We start from the raw sequence: 19671 nt of genomic DNA on the forward strand, positions 1-19671 counted from the left end.
CTGCATATTTTTATGCTCAGCAGAGGCACAGAGGAGATGGGCTGAGCCCACACAAGATGAGGTCTTAAGCAGGAATTGTAGTTTAAAGTGGAGATGCTTCAGTGGTCTAGTGAGAAGACGTTGAACTCTTGATATCCTAGGATGTCCTGTCGAACTCTTGACACCCTAGGATGATCCTCCCCTATCACCTGTTTGCAGGACTGGCTTGTGAAACTTCAAACTAGCAACCAGCTCTTGGCTTGTGGGTGGTACATTACCTGCTGCCATTTTTGCATCTGACATTTAACCCCTTAAAGTCAACGTTTAATCCAGCAGGTCCTAGGGAAAAGCCTAGACCCAAGGAGTCAGACCTGAGTCCTTGTCCTGTTCTCCCTCTAAGCTGGGCGTGGCCTCATACACCGTAGGACAGGAAGGGGCCCTGGAGAGACTTGCTTCTACCTCCTGTCCCTGCTTCTGCCTAATTTTAAAAATAATACAAGTCTAAGCTGTGAGGTAACTTGCACAGGCAGGCTATGTAAGTTAGTGACTGAGAGAGGGCCAAAGTCCATGATCCTGACTGTTGTCACTGCAGCCTGGCGATGGGATCAGCCCAAACAAGATCAGATCATGACTAGGAATTTTTGTTGAAAATGGAGATGTTCCTCCCACCTCACCCCAAAACCTCTGAGGCTGGTGTGTTGTCAGATGCCTCAAGAAGAGCTTCAAGCACCACTTTAGCTTCCATTCCTTCCTTTCTTCCCTGGAAATCTTTCCCTGATATCACTGGAAGCAGTTTCCAATAACCCCAAATGGGTTATATTAGTTAAAGTGATACTAGCTGCTGTAACAAAACGATCCCCAAATGTACTAGCTTAAATGAGACAGTTTATTTCTGTCCTGTATAACAGCTCAAGTTCCAGGTGGGCAGCTAGCTCTGCCCCACAGGATTATTCAGGGACCCAGGCTCCTTCCATCACGTTTCTCTACCATCTCTTTGGGTGTCGTGCTATCTTCATGGCTGAGGCTGGGCTGCGGCCACATCCTTGCACTGGCTCACAGCAAGGGGACAGAAAGCGTGGAGGGGGAGGCACTGGCCTGGAAAAGGCACATCACTTCCCCTCAGATGCCACTGTGGGTCTCAGCTACATGGACAAGCCTCATTGCAGAGGAGGCTGGGAAATGTGTAGCAGGCCAGCCACCTGCCAGCTTCTGTTCTATGACTATGGACAACACAATAGGACATGGATTTTATTGGACAGTTTGTGGTCTGTGCCATAAGGGTCAATACAGGGCTTGGAATTTGTGCATCTTCTATTTTTTTCTAGTGGTTACCTTTAATTTTTAAACAAATATTTTTAAGGAGGTAATATATGAACAAGATACAGAATTCTAAAGGTATAAAAAGAATAGGAATTTTTTTAAAAACTCTCCCTTTTTCTCTCCCCCAGTTGCCCACTTTCCCTCCCTAATCGTTGGTTCCTCTGTATTATGCCAGATATATCTGTATAATTTACCCTTTTTCTTTAAATTCTCACAATATAGTAACTCCAGTGAAATTCACCAGAACATGATTTGTAATAGCAGAAAGATAAGACAGTCACAAAAGAATAAATACTATGTGATTCTACTTATATGAGATACCTAGTGTAGTGAATGTCGTGGAGACAGAAAGCAGACAGCGGTTTCCAGGAGCTGGAGAAGGGAGGAATGGGGAGGTCACATTTAATGGGTAGAGAGTTTCAGGTTGGGAAGCTGGCAGTGTTTTGGAGATGGATGATGGCGATGGCTGCCCACGATTTGAATGTACTTAATGCCAAATGTCTATCAATAGGAGACATTTTATAAAATATTCAGGCTGGGCACGGTGGCTCATGCCTGTAATCCCAGGCCTTTGGGAGGCCCAGGTAGGAGGATTGCTTGAGGCCAGGAGTGCATGACCAGCCTGGTCAACATAGCGAGATCCCATTTCTACAACAACAACAACAAATATATGTGTATATATATACATATATATTTTTCATTCATTCAAGGGTTTTGGTTGGAAGAATAAGACTGCTTTCTGTGCACTGATATGGAAAGATCTCCAAAATGTATGACAAGCCTAAGGGGCAGAACAGTGCAGTGATGAGCTAGACTTTAAGGATGGAAGCAAGTGGTAGTTAAGGGTAGGGACTCTGGAGCCAGACTGCTTGGGTTCACATCCCGGTGCTGTGAGACTTTTTTGTTTTTGTTTTTGTTTTTTTTTGTTCATTTGTTTGATTTTAGGGTTTTTTTGTTTGTTTTGTTTTATTTTGAAACAGGGTTTCACTCCTGTCGCCTAGGATGGAGGGCAATGGCGTGATCTCAGCTCACTGCAGCCTCTGCTTCCTGGGCTCAGGCAATTCTCCTGCCTCAGCCTCCCAAGTAGCTGGGACTACAGGTGTGCACCACTGCCCCTGGCTAATTTTTGTATTTTTTCTAGAGATGGGATTTCACCATGTTGCCCAGGCTGTTCTCAAACTCCTGAGCTCAAGCAGTTTGCCTGCCTCAGCCTCCCCGAGTGCTGAGATCACAGGTCTGAGCCACCACACCCAGCCTGCTGTGGGACTTTGGGCAAGTCACTTAATCTCTCTGAGCCTCAGTTTCCACATTTGTAAAAATGGGAGATATATTAATCCCAACCTCCTAGGGCTGTTGAGGGAATTAAATAAGTGAATAAGTCGTTCTGGCCAACCTCAGATACTGACATGCTCCAGTGCGGGGGAGACCTAGGTGAGGAGGCCTGGGTGCCTGTCTCCATCTTGCCACCAGCCCCTGGGGCCCTGGCTTAGTCACTTAGTCTCTCTGAGATGCCTTACCTAGTCTAAAGAGCATCTGTCTACCTCCCAGGCATTTGGGGGATAAAACAATAGAGATGAAGTTACTTTGAAAGATGATTAAATCCTTTAAAAAGAAACCTGCTCATTTGAATTGCTTCCCTCTATTTTAGGCAAAACTATTGAGCACGTTCTATGAGTCAAATATTTTATATATGCATATGTCATTTAACGCTTGGTGTTAGTCAGATTGAGCCAAATGTTAGTACAAATAACGCCCAGGTTTCGGAGGCTGAACACAGTCAGGTGTGTTTCTCATTCATATCTGACTCCATTGCAACTCAGGGACCTGGCAGAGGCCAAAGATGATGCCAAGATGCCTCCTTTCACTCATGTCTTTAGGGCCTCACTATCCTCCACTGGATCCTCCATGGGAGGCTCGGGGACAGGCCTGGAACTGGCGAACGTCACTTCCACCCACAATCCATTAGCCAGCACCCGGTCCCAGGAGGCCACTTGACTGCGGGGGAGGCTGGGAATCATAGGCTTAGCTGTGTGCCCGTAAATGCAGACTGCCAGGGAACCCTCCCTTACAACGACTCATGTTACTGATGGAGAACCAGGCACAGAGGCAAAGTGATTTCCCCGGGGCCACACATGGAGTAAGCGACAGAGCCAGGGTTTGTCCCCTCCCTCTTTTTCATTGTATCCTGTTCCTCTTTCATGTCTTTCTGCTCTGAAGATGCTAGAGTGTTTTTAAAATGTTCTTTAGTTCCTGCATTGTCTCCTTTCCTCAGAATTTCTTTCCTATGTATGCATGTGTAGGCTCACTGAGCAATGATCTGTTTCATTGGGGTCCTCCAAATATCAGTATTTCTAGGCAGAGCTGACCGTATAATTTGTGAGATTCAATACAAAATAGAAATGCAGGACCCTTGTTCAAAAAACAGAAAGAAGCTTTTCCTTCCTTTCTGAGTTTTCTCTCTCCCCTCATTCTTCTCCCGTCCTGGAAAAATGTTTTTTGTTTGCTATTTAATGTTTCTCTTCCTTAGCCACAGGGGACACTCATGGCACAAGTGCAGACCCTCACAGGCACCCGGAGCCCTGCCTCACAACTTGATGTATGGGGACTGCATGGCCCTCCCTGCGCCTAGGCCTCTGACAGGAGTGGAGGGTTGCAGCAGTCACTGGGTGGCCAAGAACTCATTTCATGGCGGTGGCTGAGGCAGTGGGAGGCAGGACCACGTGTGAGCTGAGGGTCCGGGCCACCAGCATGTGCTCCATTCTCCCACTGGGCTTAACTTATAAAACTCAAATTCAAAGATAAAGATACAGTCATGCCTCACTTAACATCAGGGATATGTCTGAGAAATACGACATTAGGTGATTTTGTCATTACGGGAACATCATAGAGTGCCCTTACACAAACCTAGATGGTAGAGTCTACTCCACACCTAGGCTGTATGGTATAGCCTATTGCTCCTAGGCTACAAACCTGTACAGCATGGTACTCTACCGAATACTGTAGGCAATTGGAACACATGGTATTTGTGTATCTAAACATAGACAAGGTACAGTAAAAATATGGCATAAAAGATTAAAAAGATGGGGCCAGGCACGGTGGCTCATGCTTGTAACCCTGACACTTTGGGAAGTGGAAGTGGGAGGATTGCTTGAGCCCAGGAGTTGGAGACCAGACTGGGCAACATAGGGAGACCACGTTTCTATAAAAGCACACAAAAAATTAGCCAAGTGTGGTGGCACACGCCTGTAGTCCCAGCTACTCAGGACGCTGAGGTGGGAGGATTGCTTGAGCCGGAGAGGTGGAGGCTGTAGTGAGCCGTGATGATACCACTGCACTCCAGCCTGGGCGACAGAGCAAGCCCTGTCTAAAAAAAGAAAAAAAAAAAGATAAAAAATGATACACCTTCATAGAACACTTACCATGAATGGAGCTTGCAGGACTGGAAGTTGCTCTGAGTGAGTGAGTGAGTGGTCAGTGAATGTGAAGGCCCAGGACATGACTGTGCACTACTGTAGGATTTATAAACACATATCCTTAGGCTGCACTAAATTTATTTAAAAAATGCTCTCTCTTCAAAATAAATTAACCTTAGCTTACTGTAGCTCTACTTCATAAACTTGTACATTTTAAAAACTTTTTGACTATTTTGTAATAACACTTAGCTTAAAACACAAACACACTGTACAACTGTACAAAAAAATTCTTGTTTATAAGCTCTTTCCTATTTTTAAACATTTTTACTTTTTTAAAAAACTTTCTAAACGTTTTTGTTAAAAAGTAAGACACAAACACCCATATCATTCTAGGCCTACATGGAGTCAGGATCATCAATATCACTGTCTTTTACATCTTGTCCCACTGGAAAGTCTTCAGGGACAGTAACACGCCGGGGCTGTCATCTCCTATGATAAGTATGCCTCTTTCTGGAATACCCCCTGAAGGGCCTGCCTGAGGCTGTTTTACAGTTAACTTTTTTTAAAAAATATAAATAGAAGGTATACACTCTAAAATAATAAGAAGTGGCTGGGCACGGTGGCTCACGCCTGTAATCCCAGCATTTTGGGAGGCTGAGGCAGGCGGATCACCTGAGATCAGGAGTTTGAGACCAGCCTGGCCAACATGGTGAAACTCCATCTCTACTAAAAATACAAAAATTAGCTGGACGTGGTGGTGGGCGCCTGTAATCCCAGCTACTCGGGAGGCTGAGGCAGAAGAATCGCTTGAACCTGGGAGGTGGAGGTTGCAGTGAGCCAAGACCATGCCATTGCACTCCAGCCTGGGCAACAAGAGTGAAACTCCATCTCAAAAATAATAATAATAAATAAATAAATAAAATAAAATAATAAGAAGTATGGCATACTAAACATATAAACAAGTAACGTTTATTATTGTCAGGTGTTGTGCTAGGCTTTTATATGAATGGCAATGCAGTAGGTTGGTTTACACCAGTATTACCACAAATGTGAGTAATGCATTGTACTATTACTTTAGGACAGCCACAAGGTCACTAGGCCATAGGAATTTTTCACCTCTCTTGTAATCTTCTGGAACCACTATTGTATATGTGGTTTGTCATTGACCAAAATGTCCTTAGGTGGCAATGCCTGTATTAAAGTCAAGGCAGCAACCATGTTGGGCGAGGTGTAATCCCAGCAGTTTGGGAGGCCAAGGCAAGTGGATCACTTGAGGCCAGGAGTTCAAGACCAGCCTGGCCAACATGGCGAAACCCCGCCTCTACTAAAAAAAAAAAAAAAATTAGCCAGGCATGGTGGCGCACGCCTGTAATCCCAGCTACTGGCGAGGCTGAGGCACAAGAATCACTTGAACCTGGGAGGTGGAGTTTGCAGTGGGCCAAGATCGCGCCACTGCACTCCAGCCTGGGCGACAGAGCAAGACTGTCTCAAAAAAAAAAAAAAAAAAGCAGCCACACAGCATTAGACCACTGGAATGGGACCTCCTTCTCAGCATTGCGCTGATGGCCTGTCCACAAATCCAGCCTTCTTGTGGGTCATTTCTCTGGGAGCCTTTCTGTTTCCCTGGAGAAGGTGTCTCCGTCCTCCTGCCTGTGGTGTCCTCAGAGCTGGATGCAGACGGGCTCCTTTAGAACCTCAGCACTCAGACCCTTGCCTGGTCCCCCTGTGCCTGTGACCATGTCTGGGCTGTTGTGATTTAGCTTCTCTGGAGAATAAACCTCCATCACCTGGACAGGGACTTTGGGCCTCCCTGCTTTGTGCACAGGGACATTTTCAACGTCTCTCCCTGCTCTCTGGCCGTGCCGCCTGCACCTTCCTGGTGTCTGGAGCTCTAGTTGGGCTGAGCCCACTCACTCCCACTGAGCATGTGGGGTGTCCTTCCACCCTCTGCAGCATTGCCAACCGCTCATCTCTTCATCAGCTCACCACCTTTCAAAGATGTGTGACATCTTCTGCCTGCTGTCACGTCCCCTTCCTCCCCGAGAGGGTTTTCAGCTGGTTTATTCCTTTGCTGTTCTTTTCTCGAGGATTTGGGAAGAAAAGGAGATGACACTGTGCATTGGCTTCACCGTGCCTTACCAGAAGTCAACTTAAGTCTAGGTATACTTCTGTTTTAGAAGACGATATTCCTTCATTAAGCATGTATTGAGCACCTACTGTGTTCCAGGCCCTGGGGGGATGGAATGTGCTAGGAGATAGTGCTGAAAAGCCAGTTCCTGCCTGTGAGTGGCCTGACTGTGAATCCAGAGGGGGGAGGATGCAGAAGGTTATGACTGGGGTGGAGGGTGTGGGGTGTCAGGAGTCTGTGTACAGGGCCTGGGGTCGCACCAGGGACAGAGCCCAGACTTGAGGGTGCACTTCAGGAAGGTGCTTACTGAGCAAAGAGGGGAGGATCAGCCTTTTATGTTTTGTTTTGTTTTTTTTTTAAATAACCTCTTTGCTGTTAGGCCCTCACTTAACCTTTGTGCTAGCAGTGATTCTGCTTTTGGCTTTTCACTCATCAGTCCCCTCTGTTCCCCAATTATTATTTTTTAAACATCGACTGCTTCTAGTCTGCCTGGGTCTGGAATAGCAGACAATCAAGTGTGTTGGAAATGTGTCTAAAATAAGAGTTAATTAGGCTGTGAAGTAAGGTTTGAGGGACTCAGCTGTGAGAAAAATGCATAAACTTTAATGTATCAATTTTATAACTTCTATTTTTACTACCCAGTAGCCTTCTTAACTTCTGCAGCTTAATTTATGTTCCAGATGACCAACATTGCCATATACATGAAGCATAACAACCATTCTATTATAAAACTTTAACATCAGCTGCTGGCTGTATCTTCCTTCTAGCTGCATAGCCTTCTTTCTCCATTAAAAAAATATACTGGCCTTTGGTTTGCCCATGGTGTACTTTTTTTTTCTTTTTTGGAGACAGGTTCTCACGCTGTCATCCAGGCTGGAGTGCTGTGGCACAATCATGGTTCACTGCAGCCTCTACCTCCTGGGCACAAGTGTTCCTCCCACCTCAGCCTACTGAATAGCTGGGTCTGCAGGCACATTCCACCACGCCCTGCTAATTTTTAAGATTTTTTGTAGAGATGGGGTCTCCCTTTGTTGCCCAGGGTGGACTGATCCTGGGCTCAGCAATCCTCCTGCTTTGGCCTCCTAAAGTGTTGGGACTACAGGCGTGAGCCGCTGTGCCTGGCCCCCTGACAGTGTAAATTTTTATTTGCCATGTTTCCTTGATTTGAAAAGGCCTGGGCTGGGCATGGTGGCTCACACCTGTAATCTCAGCACCTTGGGAGGCCTAGGTGGGCAGATCACGAGGTCAGGAGTTCAAGACCAGCCTTACCAACATGGTGAAACCCCGTCTCTACTAAAAATACAAAAATTAGCTGGGCATGGTGGTGCGCGCCTGTAATCCCAGCTACTCAGGAGGCTGAGGCGGGAGAATCGCTTGAACCCAGGAGACAGAGGTTGCAGTGAAAAAAAAAAAAGGCCTACTTTATCACATCTGTAAAATGAAATGAGTCTTTTAATTGATGGGGGTCTTGGTATTACAGTCATAGTTTTCTTTCGTATGCGGCACATGATAGTATATCTTAGGATCAGTGGTGTCTTAGATTCAATGCAATACAGTATTTAGGTCATTTGAAGGGATTGACAAGTTATTCCGTTTCTCCAGCCTGTCTCTGTGCTGGAAAGAGACAGCCTCATCAGCATTTGAAAGGAACTTTTTCTCCCTACAGCCTTCTTATAATAACAACAGGCGTAATGTCAGCAACAGTAAGCATTTATAAGCACATGCTATCGTGCTGACACTGCTCTGAGAGCTTCCCATTCACCCCTTAAACGACTCTGTGTTAGAGGCATGGCTATCATGCCCATTCCACAGATGAGGAAACTGAGGCTCAGAGGTAGAAGTGGCACAGCAGGGAATCCAGGCTATCTCTGAAAAAATTATATTATGCTGTCACTAGTGATTCTGGGAGACAATTGAAGTATCTTCATTTAAATTAGAGGTTTCTACCTGCTTATGACTTAGAGTCAACTAGGGAGCTTTAGGAAAATGCTGAAAAAATTCTCCAAGGAATTCTAAAGTGCAGACAGAGTCGAGAATTCCTGGCTTAATTGATGCGCAAGGTCCCCTAGCTCTGCCATTCTGGGACCTCTCTGGCCCTTACTCTCTGATGTCACCCCCCCCAGGATAGGACAGCTGCCCAGCCTGGGCTGGCAAGGATAGCCCGAGCTTCTTATGCTTTCGGAGCTGGATCCCTTGGTTAGAAAACATGGGTTGGAAACCTTAAACTGACATATGCTTTTAATTTTTGTTCTTTATTTTCTTTTCCTTTATCTCTCTTCCAGCTCTGGAGTGCACAGAAAATCAAGCAGGTAATCCAGTTTTGGATTCTCTATTTCCTTCTCCGTGTTGTCCTGGACTCCACCCTGCCCTGTCCCAGGGATCTAGTGGAAGCCCCCCTCTGGTGGCTCTTCGGGCTCTCACATTTGCCCTTGGCCCCCTCACCCCTTCCTTCTGCCCCGACACTCGAGGGCCAGAGTCTCTGAAGTCTGGAGCTCAGGCCAGGCTGGCCTTTCCCTGGGTTCTCTGAGCTCCCGGAAGAGACAGGGCTCTGTCCACAAAATCCTTATTATGTACCTACCATGTGCCAGGAATGGGGGTAGAGGTCCTGGAAGGTAGACACGATCCCGTTCCCCATGGACTTTTGCTCTCCACTGCATTCAGCTTTTAGGGTAAGTCAGGAGGAGGGGTGCTATCTGTTTATGGCCCATGGTTTGGTATTCTTTTGCCTTGAGTGGTGGAAAGGCCTAACTGGCCACAAGGCAACATACAGCCACTGGTGTCTGAATCTTCCCAGAGAAGTTGTCTTCTTCCCTTCTTCCTCCCCTAATGCCTCTGCTTTTCTCCCTCTTCCCTCCCCCTTCCCCCTTCCCCCTCCCTACACCCCCGTCCCCACCCCATTCTCTGTTCCTGCTTTTGCCAGGCTATTCTACATCCGGACACCAATGAGAAGATCTTCATGCCATTTAGAATGTCAGGTAAGCTCCTGGGGCCCTTCTGGTTCTGGTCAGCCTGGGGTGCTTACTCCAGTCACAGTTCCAGGAGCATCCAGATGTGCTGGCCTAAGGAGGGGACAGAGCCTGTTACAATCATGGCCATATTTGCACCTCTACATTCACCTCAGCTCAACTGTACAAGGCGCTGGCCAGGCCTCAGAATACTCTATGGAGCTTACCTGCCTTTTCTGCCTGAGCAGTTGGGGTGGAACCAGGGCTTCCACAGGTGAATCTGGTAGCCCCCACCACCACCCACTCCACATCACTCAGCCCTCACTAGGACAGCCTCAGTGATGCCTGCTGTAAGCAAGCCCTGGCTTCTACAAGTCATTCCCCCTCTCACCGGTGTGTGACCTGCTGTTTCCTTCCAAGTCCTGCTCCCTGCCCTGCCCCTTTTAGGCAGTCAGTCTCCAGCTTAATTCTCTGTTCTCTGATCCTGCCATTAGCCCTCCCTTCAGAATGGATGCACTGTTATTGCACTGCTGTGCACATACAGAAGGTGGGATTCCTGTTCTGTGGAGACCAGGAGGCAGAGGGTGATACAAGATCCCTGCCCCAGGAAATCCCATTGGTCACTGAAGGGGCAGCTGTGCCTATGTGGGCTTTAGGGCTTAGAAAGCACTGGCATGTACACGAGCTTGGCTGGCATGGTTATCCCCCCAGCAGTTCTGAGAGACTCTGCAGAGTCACACTCATGGGTGTACTGATGCCTCCTTCTTGGGGCGCACCCACCTTGAATTATGAGGGTGGAATGGGAGGGCACTGCTGCTGCTGCCTTGGGAAGGTGGCTGGAGAAAGGCGGTCTCAGTCAAATGGTTCCCTCAGGGTCACCACCCCCAGAGAGCCTGGCCTCATTGGGGGCAAGAAAATAAACAACCAGGGAGTTGATGGACATGTGATGTCATTGTGTACACTGGGGCAGTGAGTGCCCTGTGACGCCCTTGCTTTGCCATGAAGAACTTTAAGGCTCTGAGCATTTTTCTTTCTTTTTATTTGAGACAGAGTCTCCCTCTTTTGCCCAGGCTGGAGTGCAGTGGCATGATCTCTGCTCATTGCAACCTCCACCTCCCAGATTCAAGCGATTCTCCTGCCTCAGCCTCCTGAGTAGCTGGGACTGCAGGCACACACTACCACGCCTGGCTACTTTTTGTATTTTTTAGTAGAGATGGGGTCTCATCATATTGGCCAGGCTGGTCTTGAACTCCTGACCTCAAGTGATCCGCCTGCTTTGGCCTCCCAAAGTGCTGGGAAGGGCTCTGAGCATCTTACAGTTGTGGTTGTAGATGCTTCCCAGTCCCTGCACCCGGCACAGCAGGCTCTCACCCTGAGCCTGGCTTCTCTTGTAATTCTTGACCTTTTTGAGTCATGCATTCCTCTGAGGCCCTGATCAAACTCTGGTTCTCTCCCCAGAGAGAAGTGGGTAGGAGAACCATGGCTCACGTGTGTGTGTGATTATGTGCACTCAGGAGCAAAGCTTCACTTTAGATGCAAGTCAGATAAGCCCGATCCCGCTGTCCAGCCACTGCTCACTGGCTGCCACGGTTAGAGGTTGGGGACAGGAGGCTGTCCACTGACAGCAGTTGGGGCTGTGGAGAGAGCCTCGCCTGGGGGCTGAGAGCAGCGAGGAGGCTGTACCCACGGCCTGGCTGCGCTTCACCCCAGCTCCCTACTGCGCCACTGGGGATGCCACGGATTTAAGAAGCTCTGGCACTTAGAGGTGCATGGCTCAGTTTGGGAGGGAATTTTCTTTCCAGAAATGGCCATGATGCCGGGGAAGTAAGGGCCTGTGTTAGAAAGACAAGCTGAGGCAAGAAGGAAGACATTCTGGGGTCCTTGGAGGATGTTCAGCCTCATGTAGTGAGCGTGGGCAGGGTGTGTCGTGCCTCGCAGGAAATCGTAGGAGGATCACCAAGTGTGGAGTGGTGGTGCCCCAGGTCGCAGGCAGCCCTGCCTGCAGGAACAGGCCTCTGGGTTCCAGGGGAGAGTGAAAGCTGCCTGGCCAAAGGGGAGCAGAGAAGAGGAGGCTGGGGACACAGCCTCGGTGAGGGCTGAACTGGGAAAGGGTCTATGAGATCGGAGATGCCTCCCGCCTAACTGACCTGAGCCCCTTCATCAGGGCGACTGATAGCCTAAGACCTAACCTGGAGGCTCCTGGGTATCTCAGGTGAGATGTGAGTGGATTATAAGGCCTGACTCGTTTCTTCTCGTTCACAGGTTATATTCCTTTTGGGACGCCAATTGTAAGTGTTACCTTCAAAGGATTTCCTTTTCTAAAAAATTATTTTAAATGTCTAACTTTATGTTATTGCTCACGGGTATTTGACTGAGTTGTTGATTTAGGATAAGTCAATTCCTGGAGGGAAATTACCAAATAAAATGATATGTATTTCTTACCACATCTCTTGATGCTGATTGACAAATCTCTTTTCATAAAAAGCCTGATGACTTAAATCCAGCGTGGAGTTGAAAATTGCCTTCTTCCCTGCACGTTTTCTGTCCCCACTGTTGTCATTAGCACCTGCTAGTCATAGGGAAGTTTTCTCAAAGAATTTGGGAAGTAGGAGTGGAAGCATGCCTTCTGAAAAATCAAAGTTTAAAATTAATTCAGAAAGAATTTTCAGCATTCTTTTTGTTCAGTTTTAGAATCAGGAGTATGTTTACTCTTTATTTTTATTGGAATAAAACATACAGAAAGGTGCATTCATCATAAATGTACAGCTTGGTAAATTTTCAAAAAGCAAGCATATCCAGGGCTGGGCGCGGTGGCTCACGCCTGTAATCCCAGCACTTTTGGAGGCCAAGGCAGGCAGATCATGAAGTCAGAAGATCGAGACCATTCTGGCCAACACAGTGAAACCCCGTCTCTACTAAAAATACAAAAAATTAGCCGAGAGTGGTGGCGGGCACCTGTAGTCCCAGCTACTCGGAAGGCTGAGGCAGGAGAATGACGTGAACCCGGGAGGCGGAGATTTCAGTGAGCCGAGATCGCGCCAGTGCACTCCAGGCTGGGCAACAGAGCGAGACTCCGTCTCAAAAAAAAAAAAAAGAAAAAAAAAAAAAAAGAAAAGCAAGCATATCCAGTAAACATCACTTAGGTAAGGAATCGGTCTAACACCCTCCCAACTGAGCTACTTCGGCCAGCTCACTTAGATAAAGATTCAGAGCATCATTAGCATCTCAGAAACCTCACATGTGTCCTTCCCAATCACCACCCCCACAGAAAATCACTTTTCTGACTTTTATATTTTAGTTTTGCTTGTTATTGAGTTTGATATAAATGTAATCATCAACATGTGCTTTTTTGTGTCTGGCTTCTTTTACTCCACATTGTGAGATTTGTTCATATTGTTATCTGTAACATTCGTTTGTTCTTTTCTCTTTGCTGTATAATATTCCATTGTCATAAATTATCAGAATTTCTTTATTCATACTACTGTTGGTGAACATTTGGGTTTTTCTAGTTTTGGGTTTACAACAAATAATGCTGTTTTGAACATACTTGTACAAGTCTTTTCGTGGATATATGCCCTCATTCCTCTTGGATGTAGACCTAGGAAGCTAAATTAAAGCAGGTAACAACTATAATAAATGCAATGTGTGATCCGAGAATGGATCCTGGGTTGCAGCAGGTGGTGTGTAAACTGTATTGCAGTTTCTTATAAAGCTGAAGATGCACTTACTATATGACCACATAACACTACTTTTAGGTATTTATCCAAGATAAATGAATATGTTTGTTTACACAAAGATCTGTATGTGAATGTTTATAGTAGCATTTTTCACATTAGTCTAAAACTGGAAGCAGACAAGAATGACCAACAGATGTTAAAACTATTGGGTAAAAAACTAATTGAGAACAGAATATTTGCATAGTCTCAAATTTTCCTATGGATATCATAGATATTATTCCTTCTATGTTAATTAGTTGGCATCCTCTCGAGTTTCCCTTCTGCCTCTTCCTTTAATGTTTTCTTAAAACTATCAGTATTTAGATACTGTTAATACAGTCTTTGTGGTTTTTTTTATTCAGTGGGTAAAAATGTACTCTTGTCATTATTTATTTTGATATGCAAATGGGGCCACTTTTGACCCAACCTTAAAGCAGTTTCTCTATTTGACCTGCCCCGCTAGTCTTTGAGAGCTTCAGTACTCTCTGACACAACAGGATATTCTAGGTTCATCTTTTCTCTTTCTCTTTTTTTTTCTTTTCCTTTCTCCTTTCCTTTCCTTCCTTTTCTGTTTTCCTTCCTTCCTTCCTTTTTCTTTCTTTTTTCTTTTATTTTGTCTCACTGTCACCCAGGCTGGAGTGCAGTGGCAGGATCATGGCTCACTGGAGCCTCAAACTCCTGGGCTCAAGTGATCCTCTTGCCTCAGCCTCCCGAGTAGCTAGGACTACAGACATGTGCCACAATGCCCAGCTAACTTCTCAAAATTTTTTTTATAGAGATAGAGTCTCATTATGTTGCCCAGGCTTGTCTTGAACTCCTAACTGAAAGCAGTCTTCTCACCTCAGCCTCCTAAAGTGCTGAGATTACAGTAGATTTGTCTGTACAGTACTTTCTTCACCCCCATCCTAGAATAATTGATTTCTCCAAGGAGCCCTATTTCCTTTTAGAGGGAAATGATACTTAGAAACCAAGATCTTGATGCTGGGTGTACTCATGGTTACTGGAGTGGCATTGCTTCTAGGTACTCTTGGGGGACAGAGCTAGGAGATACAACTTGTAAAAATTCATGAGTTTATACTGATACCTGTAATTCCCATCAAACATCTCGATGTTCATTTGTTCTCCCGTTTCATATTTGAATGTCCCTTCTCCCTGAATGAGACTCCAACAGTATATGTACTCACTTGCTAAATCTTATACATACAAATAAGAGTTTCCAGAATTGCTACATCAATACCACTCTCAAAATACGTATTAACTAAAGCCCAAGATTTCTTTGAAGTTCTTTTTGTCCTTAGAAAGTATCCTATTGAGAGTACACAGTCAGAGAACCATGTTCAAAAGTTTCTTGAATTAATTTTTTTCTTATGTGTTTATGTTATCTACTTGATACACAGTTAGGTTTAACTGATTTCTGTTGGCATTCCATTTTAGTTGTTTCTCCATCCTTATTAATTTACTTTTTTTGATATTTAGGAGATAGGAGTAGTTTAAAAGTCAAAGCTATCTAAAAAGATACACTCATAAAAGTTCCGCTCCGCTTCCTATCCCTGCTACCTCCTTCTCACCCATCCTCTGAGGTAAACAACTTCTTCTTATTTTTTTGTAAGAATAAACAGATACAAATATCTGCTTTCCCCCTTTTTTCTTATATAAAATGTAGTATACTATATACCGATGTGTCTGACTTACGATGGTTCAATTTACAATTATTTGACTTTATCATATGTGACAGCAGTATACATTCACTGAAAACAATACTTGCAGTTTTGAATTTTGATCCTTTCCTAGGCTAGAGAAATGTGATATGATACTTTCACCATGCTGGGCAGTGCAGCTCCCAGTCAGCCATGTGATCACAGGGGTAAACAACCCATACTACAATGTACTCTGTTGCCAGTGTTTTTTTGAATATTGCATTCTATGTTCCGCATCCCATCATGTCAACAAAATGCCCATTTTCAACTTATGATATGTTCAATTTATGATGGGTTTATCAGGCGTAACCACATCATAAGTTGAGAAGCATCCGTACACCCTTTTGCACAATGTTTTTTTTGCTCAGTATATCTGTTTTTTGTGGTTTCATTGTTTGTTTGTTTGTTTGTTTTAGACAGAGTCTCACTCTGTCTCCCAGGCTGGAGCGCAGTGGCATGATCTCTGCTCATTGCAGCCTCTGATGCCAGGTTCAAGCGATTCTCCTGCCTCAGCCTTCTGAATAGCTGGGATTACAGGCATGCACCTCCACACCTGGCTAATTTTTGTGTTTTTAGTAGAGATGGGGTTTCGCCATGTTGGCCAGGCTAGTCTTGAACTCCTGGCCTCAAGTGATCCACTCGCCTCAGCCTCCCAAAGTGTTGGGATTACAGGCGTGAGCCACTGCCCCAGCTCTTCCACTTGATATATCTTGAAAATCACTGTATATTGATTTATAGAGATCTTCCTCATTATTACTTTTTTACAGCTGTATAGTATTCTACTAAGTGGAAGTACCATGATTTATTTAGATAATTTCTTACATTAGATTATTTGTAATACTTTGCCATCATGAATAATGCCAAAATGGTAATCTTGTGATATTGTTGGAATATATCTTGAGGGTAAATTCCTAGGTTCTATAGAAGGACTAATTAAATAGACATTTCTAGAAAGATTGATCAAGACAAAAGAGAGAAGATACAAATAAACAGCATTAGCAATAAGAAGTACAATAATTATAGATGCAGTAGCAGAATAAAAGATCAGAATGCATTGAACAACTCAAGGCAATACATTTAAAGACTTAGAAGAAATGAATACATTTCTGGGAAAATACAGCTTACCAAAACTGCCTAGAAAGATGAAATATAGAGTCTTTTTTTTTTCTTTTTTGGGGACAAGATATCACTCTGTCTCCCAGGCTGGAGTGCAGTGATGCGATCATGGCCCACTGCAACCTCAAATTCCTGGGATCAAGTGATCCCTCCTGCCTCAGCCTCCCAAAGTGTTGGGATTACAGGCATGAGCCATCACACCTGGCCTTAAAATCTGAATAGACCTATAAATAAAAGGAAATTTAATTTGCAGTTTAAAATATTTGCACCAAAGAACAAACAAACCCAAAATTATCACTGGGCTCTGATCTTCCAGGTGACTTTACCCAAAGGAAGAGCTGAACTCAATTTTATAAAGCTTTCAAAAGCAAAAAAAGTGCCAGGCATAGTGGTTCATGCCTCTTATCCCAGCACTTTGAGAGGCCAAGGCAGGGGAATCGCTTGAGCCCAGGAGTTTGAGACCAGCCTGGGCAACATAGCAAGACCTTGTCTCTATTGAAAAAAAACAAAAAAGAGAGAGGAAAAAAAGGAAATCTTCCCAGTTCATTTATGAGGCACTTTGAGACCAATACCAAAGTAAGTATAAGAAAGAAAAAGTATAAGCCAATATCACTTATGAAATTACATGTAAAAATTATGAAATAAAATAATAGCAATCTGATTCCAGCAATGCATCAAAGTACATCATAACAAAATGCTTTTTACCAAATATGATAACATTAGAGAATGTATTAATATTAGTTCATCACACTAAGAAACTGAAGGAGAAACATGATTTTCCCAGTAAATACAGAAAAAGTATTTGATAAAATAAAACATAACTCAATTTACGGTAATAATTATTATGATAAAAACAACAGATTAGGTCTAGAAGGAACTTTCTTAACTTGATAGTGTCTATAAAAAATGATTTAAACCAACCATAGCAAGCACCTGTCTTAAAGATGAAACAAAGGTAAATTCTTAATGTGTTGGACAGGGTAAGAATGACTGATAATGTTGCTTCTATCTAACATTTTCCTGGAAGACTAGCAAGTGCAGTAAGACATGAAAAAATAAACAATGGTATTAGAGTTGGAAAGAAAGAAAAACATTTATGAGAATAGACAAACTATTGGAACTATTTTAAAAGATTTCTGGATGTAAGACAAGTATACAAAAAAATTTTGTATGCCTGTAAACCTAAAACAAACATCTAGAATATGATTTTTGTAAAAGATGTCATTTACAATAGTGTTTTAGACAATAAGGGATATAAAAATAAATTCAAGAAACAATATTCAAGACTTTAACAGAGAAACGTATACAACTTTATTGAAGGACATTGGAGATCTAAATAAGTGGAGAGCTGTATCATTTTGTTTTCTTCAAATTAAAATCTATATTCAATGTAATTTCAGTCATAATCTCAGCAGGATTTGTTATGGAACTTGACAGGTTGCTATGAAAAGTTACATGAATACAAGCTAGGGGATAAGAATAGTGAAGACAATTTTCAAGAATAAGGTGGTGGGAGAGGACTCACCCTACCACATATTATAAGACAACTTGGTTTTGGTACAGTGATAAGCAAATATGTCAGTGGAACAGAACAGAGAACCTGGAGACATGCCCATATGGAAATTTAAGATTTGACTAAGGTGGCATTACAAATCAGTGGAGAAAAAGGACAAACCATCTAATAGTATTATATGGTGCTGGGACAGCTGGCTACCTATTTGGAAAAGAAAGAAAGTCAGATCTCTACATCACCTTATACGCAAAAGGACATTTAAATATGAAAAGAAAATATTTGCAGCAATGTTTATGATAGCAAAAAATTGGAAACCGCTGAAATTCCATCAACAAGAAAATGAATCAGTCATGGCTTAGTCACGCAGTGGAATACTTAACACAGGAAAGAAAACAATGAGCAAGGGCGACATTTATGAATATGGATAAATCTCAAAAACAATGTTGAATGAAAAAATAGTAGCAGAGTAGTAATGCTCTCTGTCATTTATATAATGTTAAAAAATATGCAAAGTAATATTATATATAGTTTATGAGTACATTTTTAATGCATCCTTAAAAACATCCATGGGAACAATAAGCACCGGCTTCGTGATACTGTTTACCTCTGGGGAGAGAAAGCAATGAAATTTAGCAGGAGAACAGGGGGTGCTTCATTTGTATTTATAGTGTTTCATCTTTTAAAAACATCTTCACAAAAAAATTGACGAAATAAGATTGGACATATATGGATGCTCGTTATCCTCTAGACTTTTCTGTATCCTTGAAATATTTCATTTTATACATATATTTAAAAATATATAAATATATCGAGAGAGGTATTATTCACATCTCTATTTTTATGTCGTTGCCCTGAAACTACTACATTGTTCTGAAATATTCTGAGAAAGGTTTATAAATTTCCCACCATAATTGTGTGTATGTGCAAGTGTGTGTTTCATTTCTTTGCATTTCTTGCGGTTGTCTTATAGATTCAATGCAGTGGTGTTTGGTGTGTTCATACAGTTTTGTCTTCTTGATATCATCTCTATCTCTCAAACACACACACACACACACACACACACACACACACACACACACGAAATATCCCTGTTTCATTGATTATTCTTGCCTTGAATTTTCTCTTAATTTTTTTATTCCTGTTTTGCTTAAATGACTTGCATTATATATCATTGCCTGTACCTTTATGTCAGAGTCATTTAATTTCTGTGCCATTTTGTATTACACATCTCTTTTGGACAAAATATAGCTGAATTCTACTTTTGCTGCATAAAAAGGCTACTTTCATTTAACCCAGTTTGAGAAACACTGCCTTTAATTTTAATGAGAAATGGAACCCATTCGTATTTATTCTGCCACTGGTGGTCATGACTGCATATCCCAGCTGTCAAATGGGTTTTCTTGTTGCTGTTAGCTTTTTATTAAGCTTTGTTATTGTTTCCACTTCTTTTCCTGATTTATACTAGAGGATAAGTCCTTTAGTTTCTTTAGTTTGGAAGGGGAGCATCCTAATTTTCTCTACTTACCATTCCTCTGTCATATTTTATAGTACAGAGAGGTTGCATTATATATACTTTATAATCAAGAGTCAAATAATAAATATGACTTACCTAACGCTACCCACATAGGAGGAGACCTGTAGCATGTAATTTCACTCTACTCTCTACTTGATCATTTTACCTCCCTCCACACACCTGCCAAGTTTTTGGAAATCATCTGGAATTTCATCAGATTTATAAAGCCTTTCTTAACACCTGTATTATACTTCACAATTATTTAGGCTGTGTGTGTGTGTGTGTGTGTGTGTGTGTGTGTGTGTGTGTGTGTGTGTGTTGTTTGGCTAGA

General features: G+C 43.3%; 1 protein-coding gene across 20 annotated transcripts in view; it reads left to right on the forward strand.

Annotated features, from left to right (window-relative positions):
• SFXN5 (sideroflexin 5) overlaps nucleotides 1–19671 on the forward strand; it is a 130125-nt gene that overhangs the window by 39847 nt on the left and 70607 nt on the right. For 19 of the 20 annotated variants that reach the window (XR_010109256.1, XR_004669919.4, XR_010109254.1 and 16 more), the window contains 3 exons: nucleotides 9123–9149; nucleotides 9761–9815; nucleotides 12048–12073. Coding sequence is in view for 15 of the 20 variants with exons in the window: in XM_003808191.5 (XP_003808239.1) it covers nucleotides 9123–9149; nucleotides 9761–9815; nucleotides 12048–12073 (108 nt within the window). In the remaining 5 variants the exon portion in view is untranslated. Of the gene's footprint in view, nucleotides 1–9122; nucleotides 9150–9760; nucleotides 9816–12047; nucleotides 12074–19671 lie in introns of those variants that run through there. The other variant, XM_024927699.3, reaches the window with a different exon arrangement.

This window comes from Pan paniscus, chromosome 12 (genome assembly GCF_029289425.2).
Source record: "Pan paniscus chromosome 12, NHGRI_mPanPan1-v2.0_pri, whole genome shotgun sequence".
NCBI lineage: Eukaryota > Metazoa > Chordata > Mammalia > Primates > Hominidae > Pan > Pan paniscus.